The 16662-nt window shown below is 54.7% G+C and overlaps 4 protein-coding genes across 4 annotated transcripts; 2 read left to right on the top strand and 2 right to left on the bottom strand.

Annotated features, from left to right (window-relative positions):
• The first annotated feature begins 3429 nt into the window (after window positions 1-3429).
• DACRYDRAFT_21614 (uncharacterized protein) lies at window positions 3430-8140 on the top strand. Its single transcript, XM_040772466.1, has 6 exons — window positions 3430-3890; window positions 3988-4049; window positions 4101-5987; window positions 6034-6147; window positions 6204-6274; window positions 6336-8140. The coding sequence occupies exons 1-6, from the start codon at window positions 3434-3436 to the stop codon at window positions 7849-7851; spliced, it is 4107 nt and encodes a 1368-aa protein (XP_040629429.1). The 5' UTR covers window positions 3430-3433; the 3' UTR covers window positions 7852-8140.
• A 305-nt stretch (window positions 8141-8445) lies between these two features.
• DACRYDRAFT_115593 (uncharacterized protein) lies at window positions 8446-10211 on the top strand (the record flags this gene model as incomplete). The annotated part of the gene is made up of 2 exons (XM_040770037.1): window positions 8446-9205; window positions 9258-10211. The coding sequence occupies exons 1-2, from the start codon at window positions 8498-8500 to the stop codon at window positions 10209-10211; spliced, it is 1662 nt and encodes a 553-aa protein (XP_040629428.1). The 5' UTR covers window positions 8446-8497.
• An 800-nt stretch (window positions 10212-11011) lies between these two features.
• DACRYDRAFT_15230 (uncharacterized protein) lies at window positions 11012-11608 on the bottom strand (the record flags this gene model as incomplete). Its single annotated transcript, XM_040771084.1, has 4 exons — window positions 11012-11082; window positions 11134-11140; window positions 11196-11275; window positions 11377-11608. 4 exons carry the CDS (start codon window positions 11606-11608, stop codon window positions 11012-11014), a joined length of 390 nt encoding a protein of 129 aa, XP_040629427.1.
• A 911-nt stretch (window positions 11609-12519) lies between these two features.
• Window positions 12520-16531, bottom strand: DACRYDRAFT_94355 (cysteine proteinase). Its single transcript, XM_040777217.1, has 10 exons — window positions 16403-16531; window positions 15997-16313; window positions 15746-15939; window positions 15060-15689; window positions 14642-15002; window positions 13827-14594; window positions 13677-13779; window positions 12961-13622; window positions 12769-12920; window positions 12520-12714 (listed from the first exon to the last, which is right to left on the bottom strand). The coding sequence occupies exons 1-10, from the start codon at window positions 16501-16503 to the stop codon at window positions 12658-12660; spliced, it is 3345 nt and encodes a 1114-aa protein (XP_040629426.1). The 5' UTR covers window positions 16504-16531; the 3' UTR covers window positions 12520-12657.
• Between the last annotated feature and the right edge of the window lie 131 nt (window positions 16532-16662).

Below are 16662 nucleotides of genomic sequence, written 5' to 3'. Positions count from 1 at the left end.
TCCAGTGAGTCAGGCATTCTTGGCAGGGAGTAGAGGTGGAGTGGTGAAACAGAGGTTGTCACTTGGAGACTTGGTCTTCTGTTAGGGCAACACAGGCTGACTAAGTCTGCTCACCTAAGAGTGCCAAGAGTCTAAGCAGGCAACAAGGAAGTGGAGTAGACCTGATGACTAAGACCTATCTACAGTATAGGTACCTGTGGATGATCCTAAGAGACCAAGTCTGAAGAGACAGTCCCCAGGCAGAGTAGGCCTTATATTTATACCTCTGTGGTGGAACCTGCTAGAACATCTTGCTTACTCAGCCTAGTCAGGTGATCAGGTCATATGACCAAGGATGAGGTCATATGAGGTCATGCACAGCCATGCACAGCAGGTCACCTGACCATCCAATCCTTCCAGCAGGTTCCAGCACATGCCAAGGTATACCAGCTACTTCCATGTCATAAAGGCTTAGTCATGTCTCTTGACCAAGCAATGAGCTGGTGCCCTGACACCTGGCTTCTTGCAGTTATCACAGATAATATTGCTTGTGTGTGCTCATGTGCCATGGTTCTTCTCATGTCCTTGGAGGGTAAGATCTCCTGTGGATTCTTGTTCCTTGTGACGATTTGCCTCTTCCAAGAGTAGTGAGACAAGCTCATGGGATGTCATTGGCACCCAGCCAGTACATGCACCAAGAAGTGATTGGGTGATGGTGTCCCATGTTTCAAGGAGAGACATAGTGAGGAGGTTGGTGAATAGCTTATCTGGGATGATCTTGCCTTGCAGGTGGAGTTGTTCTTGTAGTTTTTGCATCTCAGTGATGTGTGTAACCATATCAAATCCATCCACAGCTTACATATGATACATTTGATGTTGAATTGCCATAACCCCCAGCTCACCCCTTGACTCCTTGACCATGATCAGCTGGGACCACATTTGTCCTGCTGTCTATGCCCCAATAAGGTACACCATCTCCATATCTCCCACACACAGCTCAATCTGGTTCTGTGCCCTCACATCTATCTCATCCCACTCTCTCATCCTCTCTATCTCCTCTGCTGAAGCCCCATCTGTCCCTGCTGGTTCTGGTCTTGGTATGCTGCCATCAACATGGCTGAGGAGATTGTGCTCTCTTAGTAGTGCTTGCATGCATCTCTTCCATGGGTACCAGTTGTCTGCATTGAGCATATCAAAGTGAAGGGTAGATGATGGTGCAGCCCAAATGCTTGAGGGGAGTATGTGTGACATCACTGGGCTGTTTGAAGTGTTGCTAACTGATATCGAAGGTGATCAGCTGTGATTCGAGCCCCAGTGATTCCCAAAGCAGAGAGTAGGGGGGTGGATGCCAGGTGAGTGCCGATTCTTCTATATTTGAAGTCCAAGTCCAAGTCCAAGAGAAAATTCAAAAGGCAGGCAGGTCATGTATGCAGTATGTCCACAATCCTGCAGCTGGTAGTAAGTTAAGCTTAGAGTGATCTTGTTGAGGCAGGGCTCATAACCTGTAGGCAGGTATTGGGCAGTAAACAAGATGCATAAGTCCGGACTGAAAAGTTTGCACTATCCGTCCGATCCCTAGCTTATGTAAGCAGGTTACAGTACCTGCAGGTGCGCGTATTGACGCGCACCTCTCTACTACATGCCAACAGTCGTCCTATCCCATTCCTAAGTTAGCAGACAGCCTGAGGGTGAATGTTGTTCCCCGGAAGATCGCGCGAGGTTTGGGCGTGTTGCGCGTGTTGGGTGAGATGGAGGGAAGGACGAGGGACGGATATGGCTTTCCGCCTTCTGTGCGGGGGTCGGGGTCGGGTTCCTTAAGGTAGATAGGAGGACAACTCAATACTTAGTTCGTATACAAGGGCATGACGCATGACGCAGCTGCATCTGCAGCTGCATGTCTCATACTTGTTGAGGGCACGGGGTATTGGAGGGAGTGATTTTGTTTTCGGGAGAAGGAGAGGTGACGGGCCGGGAGGTCTGCTGTGCGGAGGAGGGGATGGGGTAGGGCACGGGGTAGGGAGCAGGGGTAGGGGACAGACCCGGGGAAGGGGTATGATGCTGTAACTGGCTAGATCGGTTTGCTAGCGATTGCGAGTGTTAAGCGTGGCTCGGGTTTGCGCGCGGGGTGTGGTCTGCTTGTGTTCATGTTCAGGTTCGTATGAGAGTGAGAATGAGAGTGAGGCTGAAAGTGTGAGTGTGCGAGAAGTCGGCCTGTTTGTGCTCGAGCGTGTTCTGCGTTCTGGGTTCTTGTTAGAGAGCTTGGACGAGGGCGGGGTTGAGCGCCTTTCGGGGAAAGAAAGAAAGGAAGTCCGGTCTGATCGAGCGTGCCAAGCCCGTGTAGCCCGTGTATCGCATAACGCAGAAGTCTTACGAGTAAAGTTGGACAATTGCGACAACGATGATATGATATGATAAGCACCCCCCTGTACGACGATATGCCTGGCTCTGGGTGAATGATAACATCGAAAGAGCGAACGTTGTCATAAGGCATGTAGTGAAGGTGACGCACGTCAGGGCTACGCCCTTGTCATACCAACTGGAATTTGGGGTTGGTCGGGTTCGTGTGATCCCGGGTGGGAGAGCTTATCCCAGATACAAGGAATCGGGAAAGTTCAGCTGTCATATATATGTATCAGGTTCTGCTAGGCCTGGACTCTGGCCTGGCTGGATTGGCTAGCTGGCTGGGGGATTAAGTAGGGGAATGAATGATATACATAGGTTTGATGCGCGAGGGAAGATAAGCATGGGAGGGGATGTTCAGTCCAGGGCAGGGGCGTGTGCTTGCGGTTCAGTTCAGTTGGTTCGGACCAGTACTGTGGAAGGGATTCAGTGTGTCGGAAGATGGGTCCGGGTCTGGATAGCGCGGGCAGTGAGTCTGAGGCGTGAGGGTCTGGGGCCTCCACTGAGTCTGGAAGCTGGGGGACGGGGACAGCCACTAGGGCCAGGCGGACCCAGTGTCTGCTGGTCTGTGTCTGGGTTTTGTGGGCGGTGTCTGGGGTGAGGTATGGGATGTAAGGCGGTGATGGATAGGAGAGGATGAGGGATTGTGGTTAATGTTCGGATAAAGGTATGAAAGAGCGAAATGATTACGATTTATGTGAATTGCGGTGGTGTCGGATTGAGTACTGCCACTGAGAGGGAGGAAGGGGGAGAGAAGGGGGGATGATTGTAACGGGCAAAACGATTCTGTGATTTTTTACACTCACTCGTTCACCACTTACTTTTCTCATTACTTCTTACCCACCTCACCTCTTCATCACCCGGTTTTCGCCTCATTGCATCCACGCATACAGCCGTGTTATCGTCAGCCACACCTCACCTCACCTAACCCACTCCCCTCGCTGTCCACCATCAGCCACTCACCCATCCCCGTTTACTCCCCTTACATTACCCTCTTTCGTCCTTCACCTCAACCACCATCATCATCACCACCACCACCACCATCCACAACGCCATGCCAGGCGTCCAGTCGCCCCCTCCCAGAGCTCCCTCTTCTCCTCCACAACTCCCTCCAATACAGATAGAAGAACTGGGCGTATTTGACGTCGAGGGTGCGCAGAAACAACAATCGATCAATCCTCAAAACGGGGTTGACACTCTCCCTCCCACAGCACCATTCCTCTCCCCGAGCAGTAGCGGGGACGCAGACGAGGAGGGCACATCCCCCGCTCCTACATCTACTGCTCCCTCTACAAGGCCATCTACCCCCCCTCCAGGGAGGAGACCCACAGCGGACACGACGAGCAAGAAATGGCTTCCTGTTCAGCAGCCCAGCACCCTTCCGAGCACAAAGGCAAACGGCGCTCCACCGTCCATCGTCATCGCCCCCGCCATCGAGGACGGCATATGGACAGTAAGCGTCGCAGAGGCCAAGGGCGCAGAGGGCGGCGCATACACCATCTATGTCAAAAGTGCGTTTTCTCCCTCTACACTCCTCTGATCGTCCTGACCAAGTCTGCTTCTCTTTTGCTTCTTGCACCGCCTTCATCGTAACATCCTATCATCCAGCCCCTACACACCATCTGACATTAACACGCGCGGTCGCAGAAATACAGGAATTGGAAGTAAAGGTGCGCTCCTGTCCCCTATCCCGATCCTGGCTCACGTATATGCACCTAAAGCTCTCAGCAACCCTCCCAGGCATAAAGCTCCCTGCTTCCCCTCTCCATGTCACTGGCAGTACACTCCCCATATCACCCACCCCGCGCAAACGTTCCTTCCTCACCACCGTATCCCGCCTCGTCTCCCCATCGCGAAACGCCACTCCTACGTCCTTTGGCTCCCGTGCGCGTCAGCTCAAGTCCCAATCCTCGGGCGAACCGCTTCCCGACCCCACCGCAGTGGCGCAGTATCTCACGACGCTGTCAAACGACCCTCGCGTGCGCACGGCCAAGCCTTGGCGAAGGTTTGTCCGTGTGAGGACGGAGGACCTCGAGAGTCGCCGCGTGGAGCGGAGGGTGCGGAGGACGCGCTCCGACCTAGCGGCGCATATTGCGCGCAAGACGGGTCTCGGAGGCTTGGGAAGCAGCGTCAATGCTAGCCTTGTGGGTGTTAGCGCGAGCAAGACGGCCCCTCCTGGCAAGGGGCTCAAGGAGATGATGGAGGAGAGTGAGGATGAGGATCTGAGAGACGAGAACACAAAGTTTGTCGAGAGGAGGGAGAAGGCTCCTGAAGCGGAGAAGGAGCCTGAACCTGAACCGGTACAGCAAGTCGTCACGCTGGAGACGGCGTTGTCTGCAGAAACGCAAGATGGGCTTGAGACGGTTGTGGAAGTCTCCCCTACTACTGAGAGGAGGGCAGAAGCGGACGCAGGGGTCTTCCTCCCTCTCTCGACTCTGGCAACGGAGATTGTCTCCCCCCAACCGCAGCCTCTCTCCCCTCCTGCCGAGTCACCCTCGGCTAGCATCCTCCCCCCTCCGGACGCATCGCACACGCCTACGATCGCCACTCGGCCTCTGACGTTCACTCCCCCTGCTACGCCAAAGGTCAAGCCAGCACCGGCAACGCACGTCCCTGTCCCTGATTTCCCGCATGCGAGCCTTCCCCCACGCCCGGCATCAGCAGACCCGGACACCGCTGCGCAGAAAGAACGTATGTGGAAGCGGGGCCTGTCGCACCAGCCGAGCGAGACGGATATCGCCGAGACTGAGGAGGACGAGGAGCCTACTGATGCCGGAGCTTCTGCTGCTGCGGACGAGCTCTTCTCCGGTGCTGAGGAGAAGAAGGGCGACAAGATGAAGAAACGCGGTAAGGGCCGCAAGATCCGCATAGAGGACTTTGAGATGCTTCGCGTGCTTGGGAAGGGCTGTGCGGGCAAGGTCCTCCTCGTCAAGTACCGCGCGTCTGGCACGCTCTACGCCTTGAAGGCGATAACGAAGCGGCATGTGCTTGCGCACCAGGAACTGCAGCATACCCTCACAGAACAGGCCGTGTTGAAACGCATGGCTGCGGCGGGGGATCAGGCAAACCCATTCGTCGTCAAGCTCTACTGGTCCTTCCACGACCGCGAGCACCTGTTCCTTATCATGGATTTCCACCCTGGTGGTGACCTTGCTACCCAGCTCGCGCGCTGGGGCAGGCTGGGCCGCGACCGTGCGCGGTTCTACGCCGCCGAGATCGTAGAAGGCGTCGAGGGCCTACATGCAGCAGGGGTGATCTACCGGGACCTGAAGCCGGAGAATATCCTCATCGGCGCAGATGGGCATATCGTCCTAACCGACTTTGGGCTCTCGAAAGAGTTCCCAAAACGCGCCGCTCTGCCCCCGGCTAACGGTGCGCTCTACTCTGCCCCGGGCACACCGCCTCGCTCCACCAGCGCCCTCTGGCAGGGGAACGGGTATGCGGACGGAGGGTTCTGGAGTGGGGGGAAGAAGGACCGGGATCTTACGAGCACCTTCTGCGGTACGGCGGAGTATCTTGCGCCTGAGGTCATCCAGGCCTTGCCCTACAGCTACGAAGTCGACTGGTGGAGCTTTGGCACGATGCTGTATGAGATGCTGACGGGTATCGTATGTCCCCCTTTAGACGTTCTCGGATAGGCGCTGATGGACGTAGACCCCGTTCTGGGCCAATAACCACTCGGACATGTATGTCCGTGTGCTCCAGGACGAGCTTATGTTCCCGGACGATAAGGCTATGGATCAGGATACGAAGAGCCTGATCAGGGGGGTGAGTTATGTTTGGCATTGGGGATGAACGGAGGCTGATAACCTGCTTGTGTGTAGTTGTTGCAGCGGAATCCTGCTCTGCGGATGGCGGAGCCTAGAATCAAGAAACATCCTTATTTCCAAATGATGTGAGTGCTGGCTTGTCGCGGACGAGGAGTGGATAGCGCTAACGCACGCCTGCGCCTGCAGAGACTGGTCCCATGTGTATCACAAACGCTACATACCACCGTATATCCCGCCCATTGATCCCCACAACGAGTCTGATACCCAAAACTTTGACGAGACCTTCCTCGACATGGAGCCTGTCATCCACGACGAGCCCGAAGAGTCTGAACGGGAACGCCATGATGGTGCTACCACGGACACGAACGATACCGAGACTTCTTCGGTCCGGACGGCGGGGGTCGAGTCCTCCGCCGCGGATGGGGAGGAAGAACCGGACGTGTTTGATGGGTATTCGTATAAGGCTAGGCACTCGATCATCCTCGATATGGACGAAGTTGAGGAAGAGCCTGAGCAAGCCGCTAGGCCACAAGAGGAGGAGACGACGTCTTCTTCCGGTATTCGCTCGAGCGGGACTAACACGGATGACTCGAGGTTTATCGAGTCGATCGCGCCTACCTCGCTCGAGGTCTCTCCGGTTCAGGAAACAGTCAAGCCGGAGACTGAGGCGGAGGCGGTAGACTTGACCAAGGACTTGGTAGTTGAGCCTATGCTGCTGGCACAGGATTTGTCGGGCGAGACGACGGCGACTGTCTCCCCTGCTGAAGCCCCGGTGGTGGAGATACCTGCTCCTATTGCCGAAGCGCTGGAAGCTCCTGTTTCCAAGGTCGAGACTCCCGCTTCGCCTGTTAAGGAGGGCTTGCCTTCGCCTGTCAAGCCTGTTACGCGGCATGTGGAGATCTTCGCCCCTGCTGCTGACTTGCGCGAGCAGGAAACAGCGCCTACAACGCCTATCAAGCCTGCTGGCAAGCATCCGCGGTTCGTACCCCGCCGGCCGAAGGAAAAGTCTGGAATCCCCGCTCTGGACCGTACGATCCCGCATGACGATGTCTTCGACTTTGATGACGATGATTGGGATTTGGTCGAGACGCCTCATGGGGAGGAGTCGAATAGTACCCAAGGGAAGAGCCTGTTTGCCCGGGGCGTCGTCGACCGGTATCGGCTTGCCGTTTTCAGGAGGCCGAATAGCGGCAAGTCTTCCCGCACGCCTTCGAGTGGCTTGTTCGGGGGCTCGACAGATCGACTCGATGGCACGGATTCCCCCACTCAGTCGGATAGCAAGCCTAAGCGAGGCAGGCTCAGTATTCGCAGGAGTACGAACCAGTTCCTTAGGCCGAAATCGCCTAACCCGACTTCGATGTCGATGTCCCTGTCTTCTGCCTCGGCACGGCCGAGCATCGCCACCGTATCCGTGTCCAACCCCAGCCTGAGTCGGACTACCCCACCCACGTCGTTCCACCTCACACCCTCAAGTCGGGAATCCAGAGAGTGTGTCAACTCCCCCGTTTCCTCCGAGTCGCTTGACGGCGTCTCGAGGGCTATCGCTCGTGGCTCGTCTGAGCACAGCTTGTTCAGCGACTCGGAGCGGCCTACGTCACCCAACGGTAAGGAGAAGCACAAGAGCCTGAACAAGGTGAAGAAAATCACAGAGCAGGGCGCGGAGAAGGTCCTCTCGCTCTTCCACTCTCAGCATCAGCGTTAATCCGCTGCCTATTCTGTTTGACTTCTTGCGGCCGACTGGACCGTGCCGCGCCCTAATGACAAACTTCTGCAATTCTGCAATTTCACCAAAGTATTTCTGTACCTGCGTTTAACTTTGCGATGTTTCGTTGTGCCTGCTTCTATTCTTTTCTTTTCTGGTCTCCCACGGTCCCGAGGCCCTCGGGTCCGTTATATCCCACTTATGATATCCCCCAAACATCGACACCCGCCACCCTCATTTGTGTAACCAAGCTTCTTTCACTCCACGGGGCATGGGCCCGCTCGAACCCACTCTTCACTCGTTTTACTCGTGTTCCATAGTTCATTGCTCCTGCATTCACGTCGGGGCTCAATCTTGCATCTGCGTCTCTCTTGCCTCCCAGGTAATCAGGCGCTGTTAATTTTACCCAGATACCTAACGTATGCTCGTTTCGTATAGGAAGCAGTGGGACTTTTATGGGACAACGTATTAATGGGAATGTCATCACTGTTGCAGAACTTGGGAGGACTGCCACTGCACGTGATAACCGATGACGTCGCCCAGGGATCATGATGTCTGTGTTCGTACCTCACCCTTTCTATGCGACCATCTTTGCTCCTCCTCGACGTCCATCTTGTCGCCCTCATCGTCCTAGCCGCCATTGACGATGTCTGACTATCAACCAACCGAGATCGATGCGCTCGTACCTCCCGACACGCGTCCACCTCATTACAATGCCACTGCTCCTGCTCCACATCCAACAGGCAACGAAGAAGAGCGACAACAACAGCAGAAACGGCATCCCGATCCGTACAAGCGGTCGTTTATTCCCCGTTTGCTTCTCTTTATGTTACTGTTCCTGCTCGCCTTTGTGTCATTGCTACTCCTGCTATCCTTGCTCTTGGCCCTCATCCACCCTGGACTCTCCGTCTGGCTCCCCCCTCACCGGAGCTCGACCAGCACCCCCCTCCTTCTCTCCTTCATCTCCGCTCTCCTCTCTCTCTCCTCTCTCCTGACGTTCGACACTCCCAGTATTATGACACGCGTGGTGCTCTGGTTCTGCCTCGGATGTGCATTCCTCGATCTCATCCTCCTCGTCTCTGTAAACTCCCTGAGGCACCGCGAGAACTGGCTCGGCATCAGTTCCATCTTGCTTATATTAGCGACTCTAGCTACAGCCCTCGGAGCGAACGTATATGTGGACAAGGTATACAAAGAAACTGCCCGTGCGCAACTGGCTATGACCCCAGAAGAAGCGGAGGTCCGAGCGATGATCGTTGCTACTCAAGGCGGGTACTGGGCAGGAAGGATAAAAAAGGCTCTGAAAGTTCTTCTCGAATTTATGCTGGCATTTACGAGCGCTATCGGACTTTTTGTATGCTATTTCCTCCTATTCCGGTTCAAGGTGTCTTGACTGCGGACGGCAGATGATCACCCTCAATTTGGTCGTGGTAGCTGCAGACTCCACACTTGACCTCCCCTATCCGACTTCTCAGCTCGTGTCTGTCCAACCACCTCCCTCCCGTTGGCCATACAACATCCATATAGCCTGCGCCGGCCAGCGGAACAACACCGTTCCTCCTTCTCTTGTCTCTGCTGGGAAGCAGCGTCCCGTGATGCTTTACGAATCCATGTCCGGCATACCCGGTACTCTAGGAGGAGAATGGGTCTTCCGTCTTGCCGAAGAAGGCGTCGAGCGTGCTTGTATCTGGGATCGCCCAGGCTACGGATTCTCCGACTCTTCCCCTGGCTCGGACGTGCCCCACGTCACCGAAGCTTTACATTCTGCTCTCAAGCGGATGGATGAATCCGGGCCATTCATGCTCATTGGCGCGGGTTATGGCGGACTCGTCACGCGCTACTTTGCCACGCTTTACTCTAAGCAGACCCATTCGGTGCTGTACATCGAATCCCAGCACCCATCCCTCTTCTATCAAGGCCCACCACTTTCCAGCGCCCCAGACTTCTGGAGATACGCAGGGTCGGCGCTCGGGTGGAGTCGGCTAGCAGACTTCGTACGCGGTGAGAGGCCGTCCAACACCCGTTGGTGGCGTACTGTGGGTCCGAACGCCGATGGTCTCCAAAAAGTCCGCCTGGACGAACGACTCCAGGCCCACAGGCGTGATTCGCTATCCAGCATTGCACTAAACAGCACCTATCCTGATTACCCCTTTCACACGCCTACAATCGTCCTCACTAGCAGAGAGAGGATGGACAACACCTCGAACTGGCAGAGGGTACAGAGGGACATCTGGAGCGGCGCGGTTGGGGATGCAAAGGTCGCGTGGAGGATTGTCAAGGGCACGGAGCATGATTTGTGTAAGGGGCTGAGGGGTGAGGGGGAGTGCAGGAGGGCTGTGGAAGAATTGCTTCTGCTCTAAGTGTGATGTCGTTCCCCCTTCGACGGTTGGAAGATTATGATGATTGTGGATGTTTACTGTAGCTTGTAACGACATGACTGTATTGGATCACATAATGTACCGTAAATTCGGATGATATCCCGGTAGTGTCTCGGGGTTTTGTATCGAGTACGTACTTGATGTGCTCGGTAGCTGTAGTACCAACCTTGTAAATCCACATGAGGGCAACGGTTTATGAAACAGCACTTTCTCGTCACCAAATAAAGTATTTGGGGAAGTTTTCTTTATAGTTAAGCGCCCGTTGGACAGGCGCTAAAAGGGAAACCACGCCCAGCACTCCGACGACGGAGTCTCGTCCAATCGGGGAATATCGGGGCCGCTTCTGCGGTCGGCTGCTTGCTTATTCCACGAGGTGAGTGTTGCACCTTGTGCACGAATAACATAGTCATATGCTTGTAGATTTGTGCTCACATGCCGTGACCTAAGAGATGGCATAAGGAGCGCCCAGTGGCTGAACAATCGATCGATTCTTTCATAATTACTCTGATTGTTCTTTGACGGGCGCTCCAAGCGGAGATTCCGATGTCTTCCTTTCATCGGCGGACCGGATAAACTCTGGGTTGGAAACCCAGTTGTCTGGATCCTCCCAGAGACTATCCCCGATCGAACTCGTTCTTCCACTTTTTCCCGAAAGAAGGGAGAAATTTATTGGCATGATACTCGGTGAAATAGCGGGGGGCACATCAGGCTTCATACACAAGATGAAACAACATAAACGAAACAATGTGGCTACGACATGACTAACCCTCTCGGCTACATGTTCAGACGTCATTTAACCATTGCCCCTGACCGGTAAATATCCCGTTCGCGGCACTGAGACCGGGATAAACACCTGCCGACAAATCAGATCGTCTGCAGCGTTTTTCGGAAGGCTGAAGCGTACCGATAAACTAGAGAAAGGCAGTCAGCGAGCTTTCAACCGCCCATTGACAAATCGTTACTTACCATCGCAAATATTTTTCCCGAGCGCAAGAAGTTGACGTTGAGAGCCAAGATAGTCGTAACAATTTGCAGCTCACACTTTCCTTCAAGATCGTGTATATTGTTATAGTAGAGCGTCCCATATGCGCACCCTCCTGGCGCGGGCTGAGGTGAAACAGCGACACGGAATGCTAGGATCTCTTACCTCCCACAAGAGGAACTCCGATGTTCTTGCCACCGAACTTCTTCTTGATACCCTCGAAAATGAATTCGAGGTCAGACATGAAAACCAGGCCCGTAACCTTGACTTTGGCTTTAGTACTGGACGCGTATCCGCCCAGCTCGAAGACAAGTCGAGGAACAACGGCGTCGATGTTTGGCACGATAGACTCGATCTGGTCGTGCCTCGCTAGGAGAGAATAAAGCTGGGATTCCATGACGTCGTCAGTGTGAGTCCGATTCATAGGGATCAAAGACTTTCGAGCAAGAGCGAGACACAGTTGAGGAGGATGCACAGAACCAAGCATCAACCAACAGTCCGGATGGCACGCCTTTTATACGTGTGGTCTCGGCCACACGCCATAAGCATCCACACCATAAGCATTTTGATTAGGAATGAGAGACCCTGGGATCTGGCGAGCACTCCCGTGTCTGTGCGTGGTCAGCGGACAACACTGACACACACCTAGTGCCAGACGTCGAACTTTACCAATCGCAGAGTGCACCGAGGCCTCAACCGATCGTGTTGGGAACACTGTCACCGATTGAACAGAGCTGAAAATATGTCCAGGTGTGATGAATCTCATCGCCGATCCGAGTGCATCCACAGTGGTAAGTTGGACTCCGAGCGCTCATCGGAAAAGCAAGATATCCGCATGGACAGATTCTTGACTAGCGCGCGTTTTCTGAGAATCAAACCCAATCCAACCGAGTCTTTCCACTTTGCTGATGGCAATTGGAGAGTTGACCAGCCAGAGTGGGGCGCAGCCAATTCCGGAGGGCGGCTCGCTTCGGATGGTTTGCGGGGCAACCCTGAGTCTGGTGCGGGGAGTAATCCTTTTTATCAATAACGCGGAACATGCCCGAATGGTATGGTTTGCGGACGGAGGAGGCGAGCACTGGGAAGAACGCGGGAGCAGGGGACGAACGATTGAAGACTTCGACCACAAGCGAAATTATCCGCCACACTTTCCCGAGAAAGTGGGACGCGCCAGTCCACACACCACGGTTGGGAACCCACAGGAACCACGGAGCTCGGTTATGGTTTGGGCGAGGCAGGTATACCTGGACAATGGCCGCAATCTCGAAATCCGCAACTTTGAGCCACCGAGGACAAAGAAGCAAGGAAGCATCTCATTTAAGAAGCATTCCCAAAATGACGTCAGCGTCCGTGACTTGGCAATATTGCCTCGTACCGGCGTACATGCGAGTGGTAACACAGCCATACATAAAGGCGCCCTCGCCAAGCAGCCCAATATAACGCTAGCTACACAAGTCGATGCACAGTGTGAATGGCGTCGCTACCTTTCCTGACATACACCAGCTACATAAACTCGACTTAGGCGCTGAGTACCCAAATTATTAAGAAACTGCGCACCAAGTAGGGGTTGGCCGTAGAACCCGTTAGATCACCGAGGACATCTGATTTCTTCACAGCCGTGATGGTCGAGTCATTGTACTTATACCAATTATCTGGATGGTCAGGCAATACACGTGAGTACAGCCAATAGTGACCGAACGCATGGTTTCCTGAACGACGGTCAGAAAGTTTGCATTCCAAAATCTTTACGCTTGCCTCGGTGTATGAAGACAGAACACAACTCGTATTCTGCCGCCTTCTCGTCAGCCCACACAGCTTCCAGCTCCTCTTTCAGTGAGGCAGCTCGTGCGCGAAGCTCCTCAATGCGTCGGTTGAGCGCATGACGTTCACTCTCCAGTGTCTGCGAGGCCTCAGTGTTCCACGCTGGTATGTCCACTTGTTTCTGCTCGTCAAGGAACTTGCGCGTGAAATCCATGGCTTGAAGGAATGATCCTGAGCTGTCTTGAGTCAATGCGCGAATCTCGTTACGACATTCGTCTAGTTGCTTCCTGATAGTCTTGGAATGCTCGCGCTTCTGAGGGTCTGCTGATTCCAGGAAACGATCGAGGTACAATGATTCTCCGAACTTGACGTATGCGTTGGATTTGTATGCCTGAAATGTCTCCCGGTTGAATTGAACACGCTGCAATTGGACCTGCAGAAGCTGAGGCAGTTCTACAAGCGTGACATCCATCTTGGACTTGCGGCTTTCATACTCCACCTCATCCTCGAAATAGCCGCCCAATCCGTCATATAGATCGAAGCCTTCGTCGCCTACATTGACGTGTATATGAGCGAACGGATCGTCTCGCATGTGCACCGTGCTCGAGCTATCACTTGTCACACGCTGCCTGAGCTTGCCGTAGAATAACCTGTGGCACCCATTCACCATGAGATAAAGCCAACCACAGACTGTATACACTAACCGTTTGACCAAGCTTCCTTCTGCAACCTCTTGATCCGGTTTGAGGGCGGCTTCGATCTGAAACATGCAATTGTCCATGCATTCCGAAACGTCATGTTGTCGTCCTGTATTGCCATTAAGACAACCACATATATGAAACAACTGGGCTTACCGAACATCATGAACGAGTCTGACTGCACTTCGACGCGCTTGGTCGAGCTACGGGGAGGTAATGGCGGCGGCGGCCGCTTTGGTTCGTTTGTCCCATTGATCTGCTGACTTACTTCCGGCGGTCCGTCCACTTTCATCTCCACGTCAACAGAGACCGATCGCGGCTTGGGTTCAGCTGGATCCACGTCCATTGGATCTGTCATCGCACGTCTGAAAGAGCGAGACTCTCCATCCAGCGCCATGTCGGAGGGCGGCACGGTGTTGGCGCGCTTGGGTGATTTGACGGTTTGCGGATCGTCAGCTAGGGCCCCGAAATATATCATAGATCGAGTTGGACGGACGCTGCTGTCCCGCTCCCGCTTGCCCAGCACAGAAGGTGCGCACTCAGGTGGCGACATCTTGCGCTCAGAAGAAGCTGCTGAATCAGGACCAGAGGTAGCGGAGGGCGTCGAATGCGCCGTGGGCACCCCGTTCGGAGCTGCAGCCTCATCCTCGGGTAGGATAGTCGTGCTGGACTTGTCTGCGAGAGGTAAATGTGGTCCCATGGGCTCAACGTCCATGGGGGCGTCGACAAGAGTGGCATCTGAGCTTGGGGCCGTATTCTGGCGCGTGTCAACAGGACTAGCAACAATGGCATGATTTAACAGCTTGTCCTCTTCTTCGTCTTGGGAAGTGACCAGAGCTAGCTTGGCGAGTTGGAGTTCGGGGGTTACCGAGGGCGTCTCTGCCACGCTAAGCTGGGTGAACAACACTCCCAGCAGTCTGACGACTTGAGCCAAAAGTCAGCACGATTTTCCGATGAACAAAATAACGAACACTCGGCACTCCTGGCAATCTCACGCTTCGTAACCAACCGACCACCGACTCTCATTGTCTCCAGTGCCCTACTCTCAATCAACTCATTCTCGTCCACCAACTTTGAGTTATCCACCACGTTCTCTCTTAGCTCCCGGATCGTATAAAAGTACTGCAACAGAGAGTTGAGGTAGCAGGTGTTGCCCAGCTGGTCCAAGCCGCGGGGCCATTCCAGGGGCACAGAAGTAGTGGAATGACCAGGAGTCTCAGACTCGGGGTTACCTGTTTCCAGGAAGCGGAGGAGACGCGAGCTCTGCCAGGCCTGGGCAATTGAGCGCAACGCATCCAGCATACGGTCCGTCATCGCTGGTGAATCCGAACACTACACAATGCCTCTGAGCTCACTGCACGCATATAACTGAAGGAAATGCAGCCTCACCCTAGTCTGAAACACGGCCAACACCATCTCGTCATCCGTCTCCTTCATAACCCCCAGCGTAGCATAAGCCGTCTCAACATCCATCCCAAACTTGTTTTCCGCTTCTCCTCTCAGTCGTCTCTGGAGCTCCAAGCTCCCGCGTGACTCGGCAATCACTTCTAAAGCGGCCTTGAGATTCCGTTTCACGTCTTCTCGTGGAAGGGCGAGTGCTCGAGTGGTCCAGTCTGAGTGAGACGGGTGAGGTGTTCCCGCCCCAGCGCGGGTGAGGGAACGCCCGCGCTGGTGCTCATCTGAAGGGGCAACACCAACCCCAGCACTGGCAGAAGAATCCATGTCCACGTCTTCTCTCCCCGGGGGAAACCTCGGCGGGGGAGCATAAGGCCCGTGGGTCTCTCTCCCTGGGGGCAAGCCAGGAGGAGGCGCATATGGGCCGATGAAGTCTTTCTGCCCAAGCTTGGACCACTGTCCCACCCGGTAGAGGAATGCTTCCCAAACAGAATTGTCGTCCGAATCTTCGCCAATCATGCCCAGCTCGCCGTCTTCGCCGAAACCGAGCTCAGCATACGCTTCGGACAGCTCGAGACTCGTGTGTCGCCCTCGGCTGCGTTCTTCCGCTAGGAGCATGCCCACCTGCCCAGCATTTAGTTACCCCATCACGAGGCATCACTAGTTAACGGGAAGCGCACCTGATCGTTCTGCGTCAACTCATATATGTGCGACAAGCAGTCAAAGAACTGGGTGCGCTTGGAAAGTAGACAACGGCACTGCATGCTATACGCAGTCTTTAGGATCTTTGGGGACCAACGAGGTCCAAGTCCGAGGGCCTCGAACGGCCCACGCTTGTTCTGAGGGACAGGGCGGGGTAGGTCGTCCATGTACACTGCCAATATTCATGTTATCACATGTTTTTCACAGGGTGACGTGAGAGAAAACGCACGTTCGTTGACACCCAACATGTCCTCCAAGGTTTCCCTCGTATCATGCACTTCGAGAGAAAACCTAAACGCGGTCTCGATACCCGGATATCGACGCCTCCACACGAGCGCAAACGCGCCCAGCTCGATCCACGCCATGAGCAGTTTCTTTCTCTGCGGACTGTCGGGCTGAGAGACCCCGGAGGGGGGGACGAGCACTTGCGCGTCGGGGTCAACGATGGGTGGATGGGGGACCGTGGACGATGGGGAGGATCCGAGCGCGGCGAGCCACGCTACTTCGGAGGAAATCGTCCATCCCATGGAGGTCATGATACTCGCCCTTGATATTCATCAGCTTCAGTTCATTTCACCTCCGCAAGAGAATAGGGAACAGAACGGAAATAGAAGGAACCCCCAAAATGAACTCACACAGTATCATTCCATCCCACTTTCCGGCTAAACATCGGGTTTCTCACCCTGATACACTGCGTCCTCCCGCCCCAAAGCAGCCCCTCGTTCATCTTAAGCATCACCTCCAGCGCCTGAAGCACCGCTTCATCCCCCGGAGTATCAAGGGGCGGGTTGTTCATGCGGTCCTCGACGAATGCGCCCCATAGTCGGTCGGAGATGACGGTGGGGAGGGAGGGAGGTGAGGAACCGAGGGAGGGAGCGAGAACGTGCGTTGGGCA

The sequence above is a fragment of the Dacryopinax primogenitus genome, assembly GCF_000292625.1.
Source record: "Dacryopinax primogenitus strain DJM-731 SS1 chromosome Unknown DACRYscaffold_7, whole genome shotgun sequence".
Lineage (NCBI taxonomy): Eukaryota > Fungi > Basidiomycota > Dacrymycetes > Dacrymycetales > Dacrymycetaceae > Dacryopinax > Dacryopinax primogenitus.
This window is presented reverse-complemented; position numbering and strand designations above follow the sequence as displayed.

Excerpts from the sequence above, each read along its gene's own strand:
- DACRYDRAFT_21614 (XM_040772466.1), top strand. The coding sequence starts at position 3,434 with ATGCCAGGCGTCCAGTCGCCCCCTCCCAGAGCTCCCTCTTCTCCTCCA. Across the intron at positions 5,988-6,033 it reads ATGAGATGCTGACGGGTATC|ACCCCGTTCTGGGCCAATAA; the intron begins GTATGTCCCCCT and ends TGATGGACGTAG. Across the intron at positions 6,148-6,203 it reads CGAAGAGCCTGATCAGGGGG|TTGTTGCAGCGGAATCCTGC; the intron begins GTGAGTTATGTT and ends GCTTGTGTGTAG.
- DACRYDRAFT_94355 (XM_040777217.1), bottom strand. The coding sequence starts at position 16,503 with ATGCTTAAGATGAACGAGGGGCTGCTTTGGGGCGGGAGGACGCAGTGT. Across the intron at positions 15,690-15,745 it reads AGTTGACGCAGAACGATCAG|GTGGGCATGCTCCTAGCGGA; the intron begins GTGCGCTTCCCG and ends AATGCTGGGCAG. Across the intron at positions 13,623-13,676 it reads GAAGGAAGCTTGGTCAAACG|GTTATTCTACGGCAAGCTCA; the intron begins GTTAGTGTATAC and ends TGGGTGCCACAG.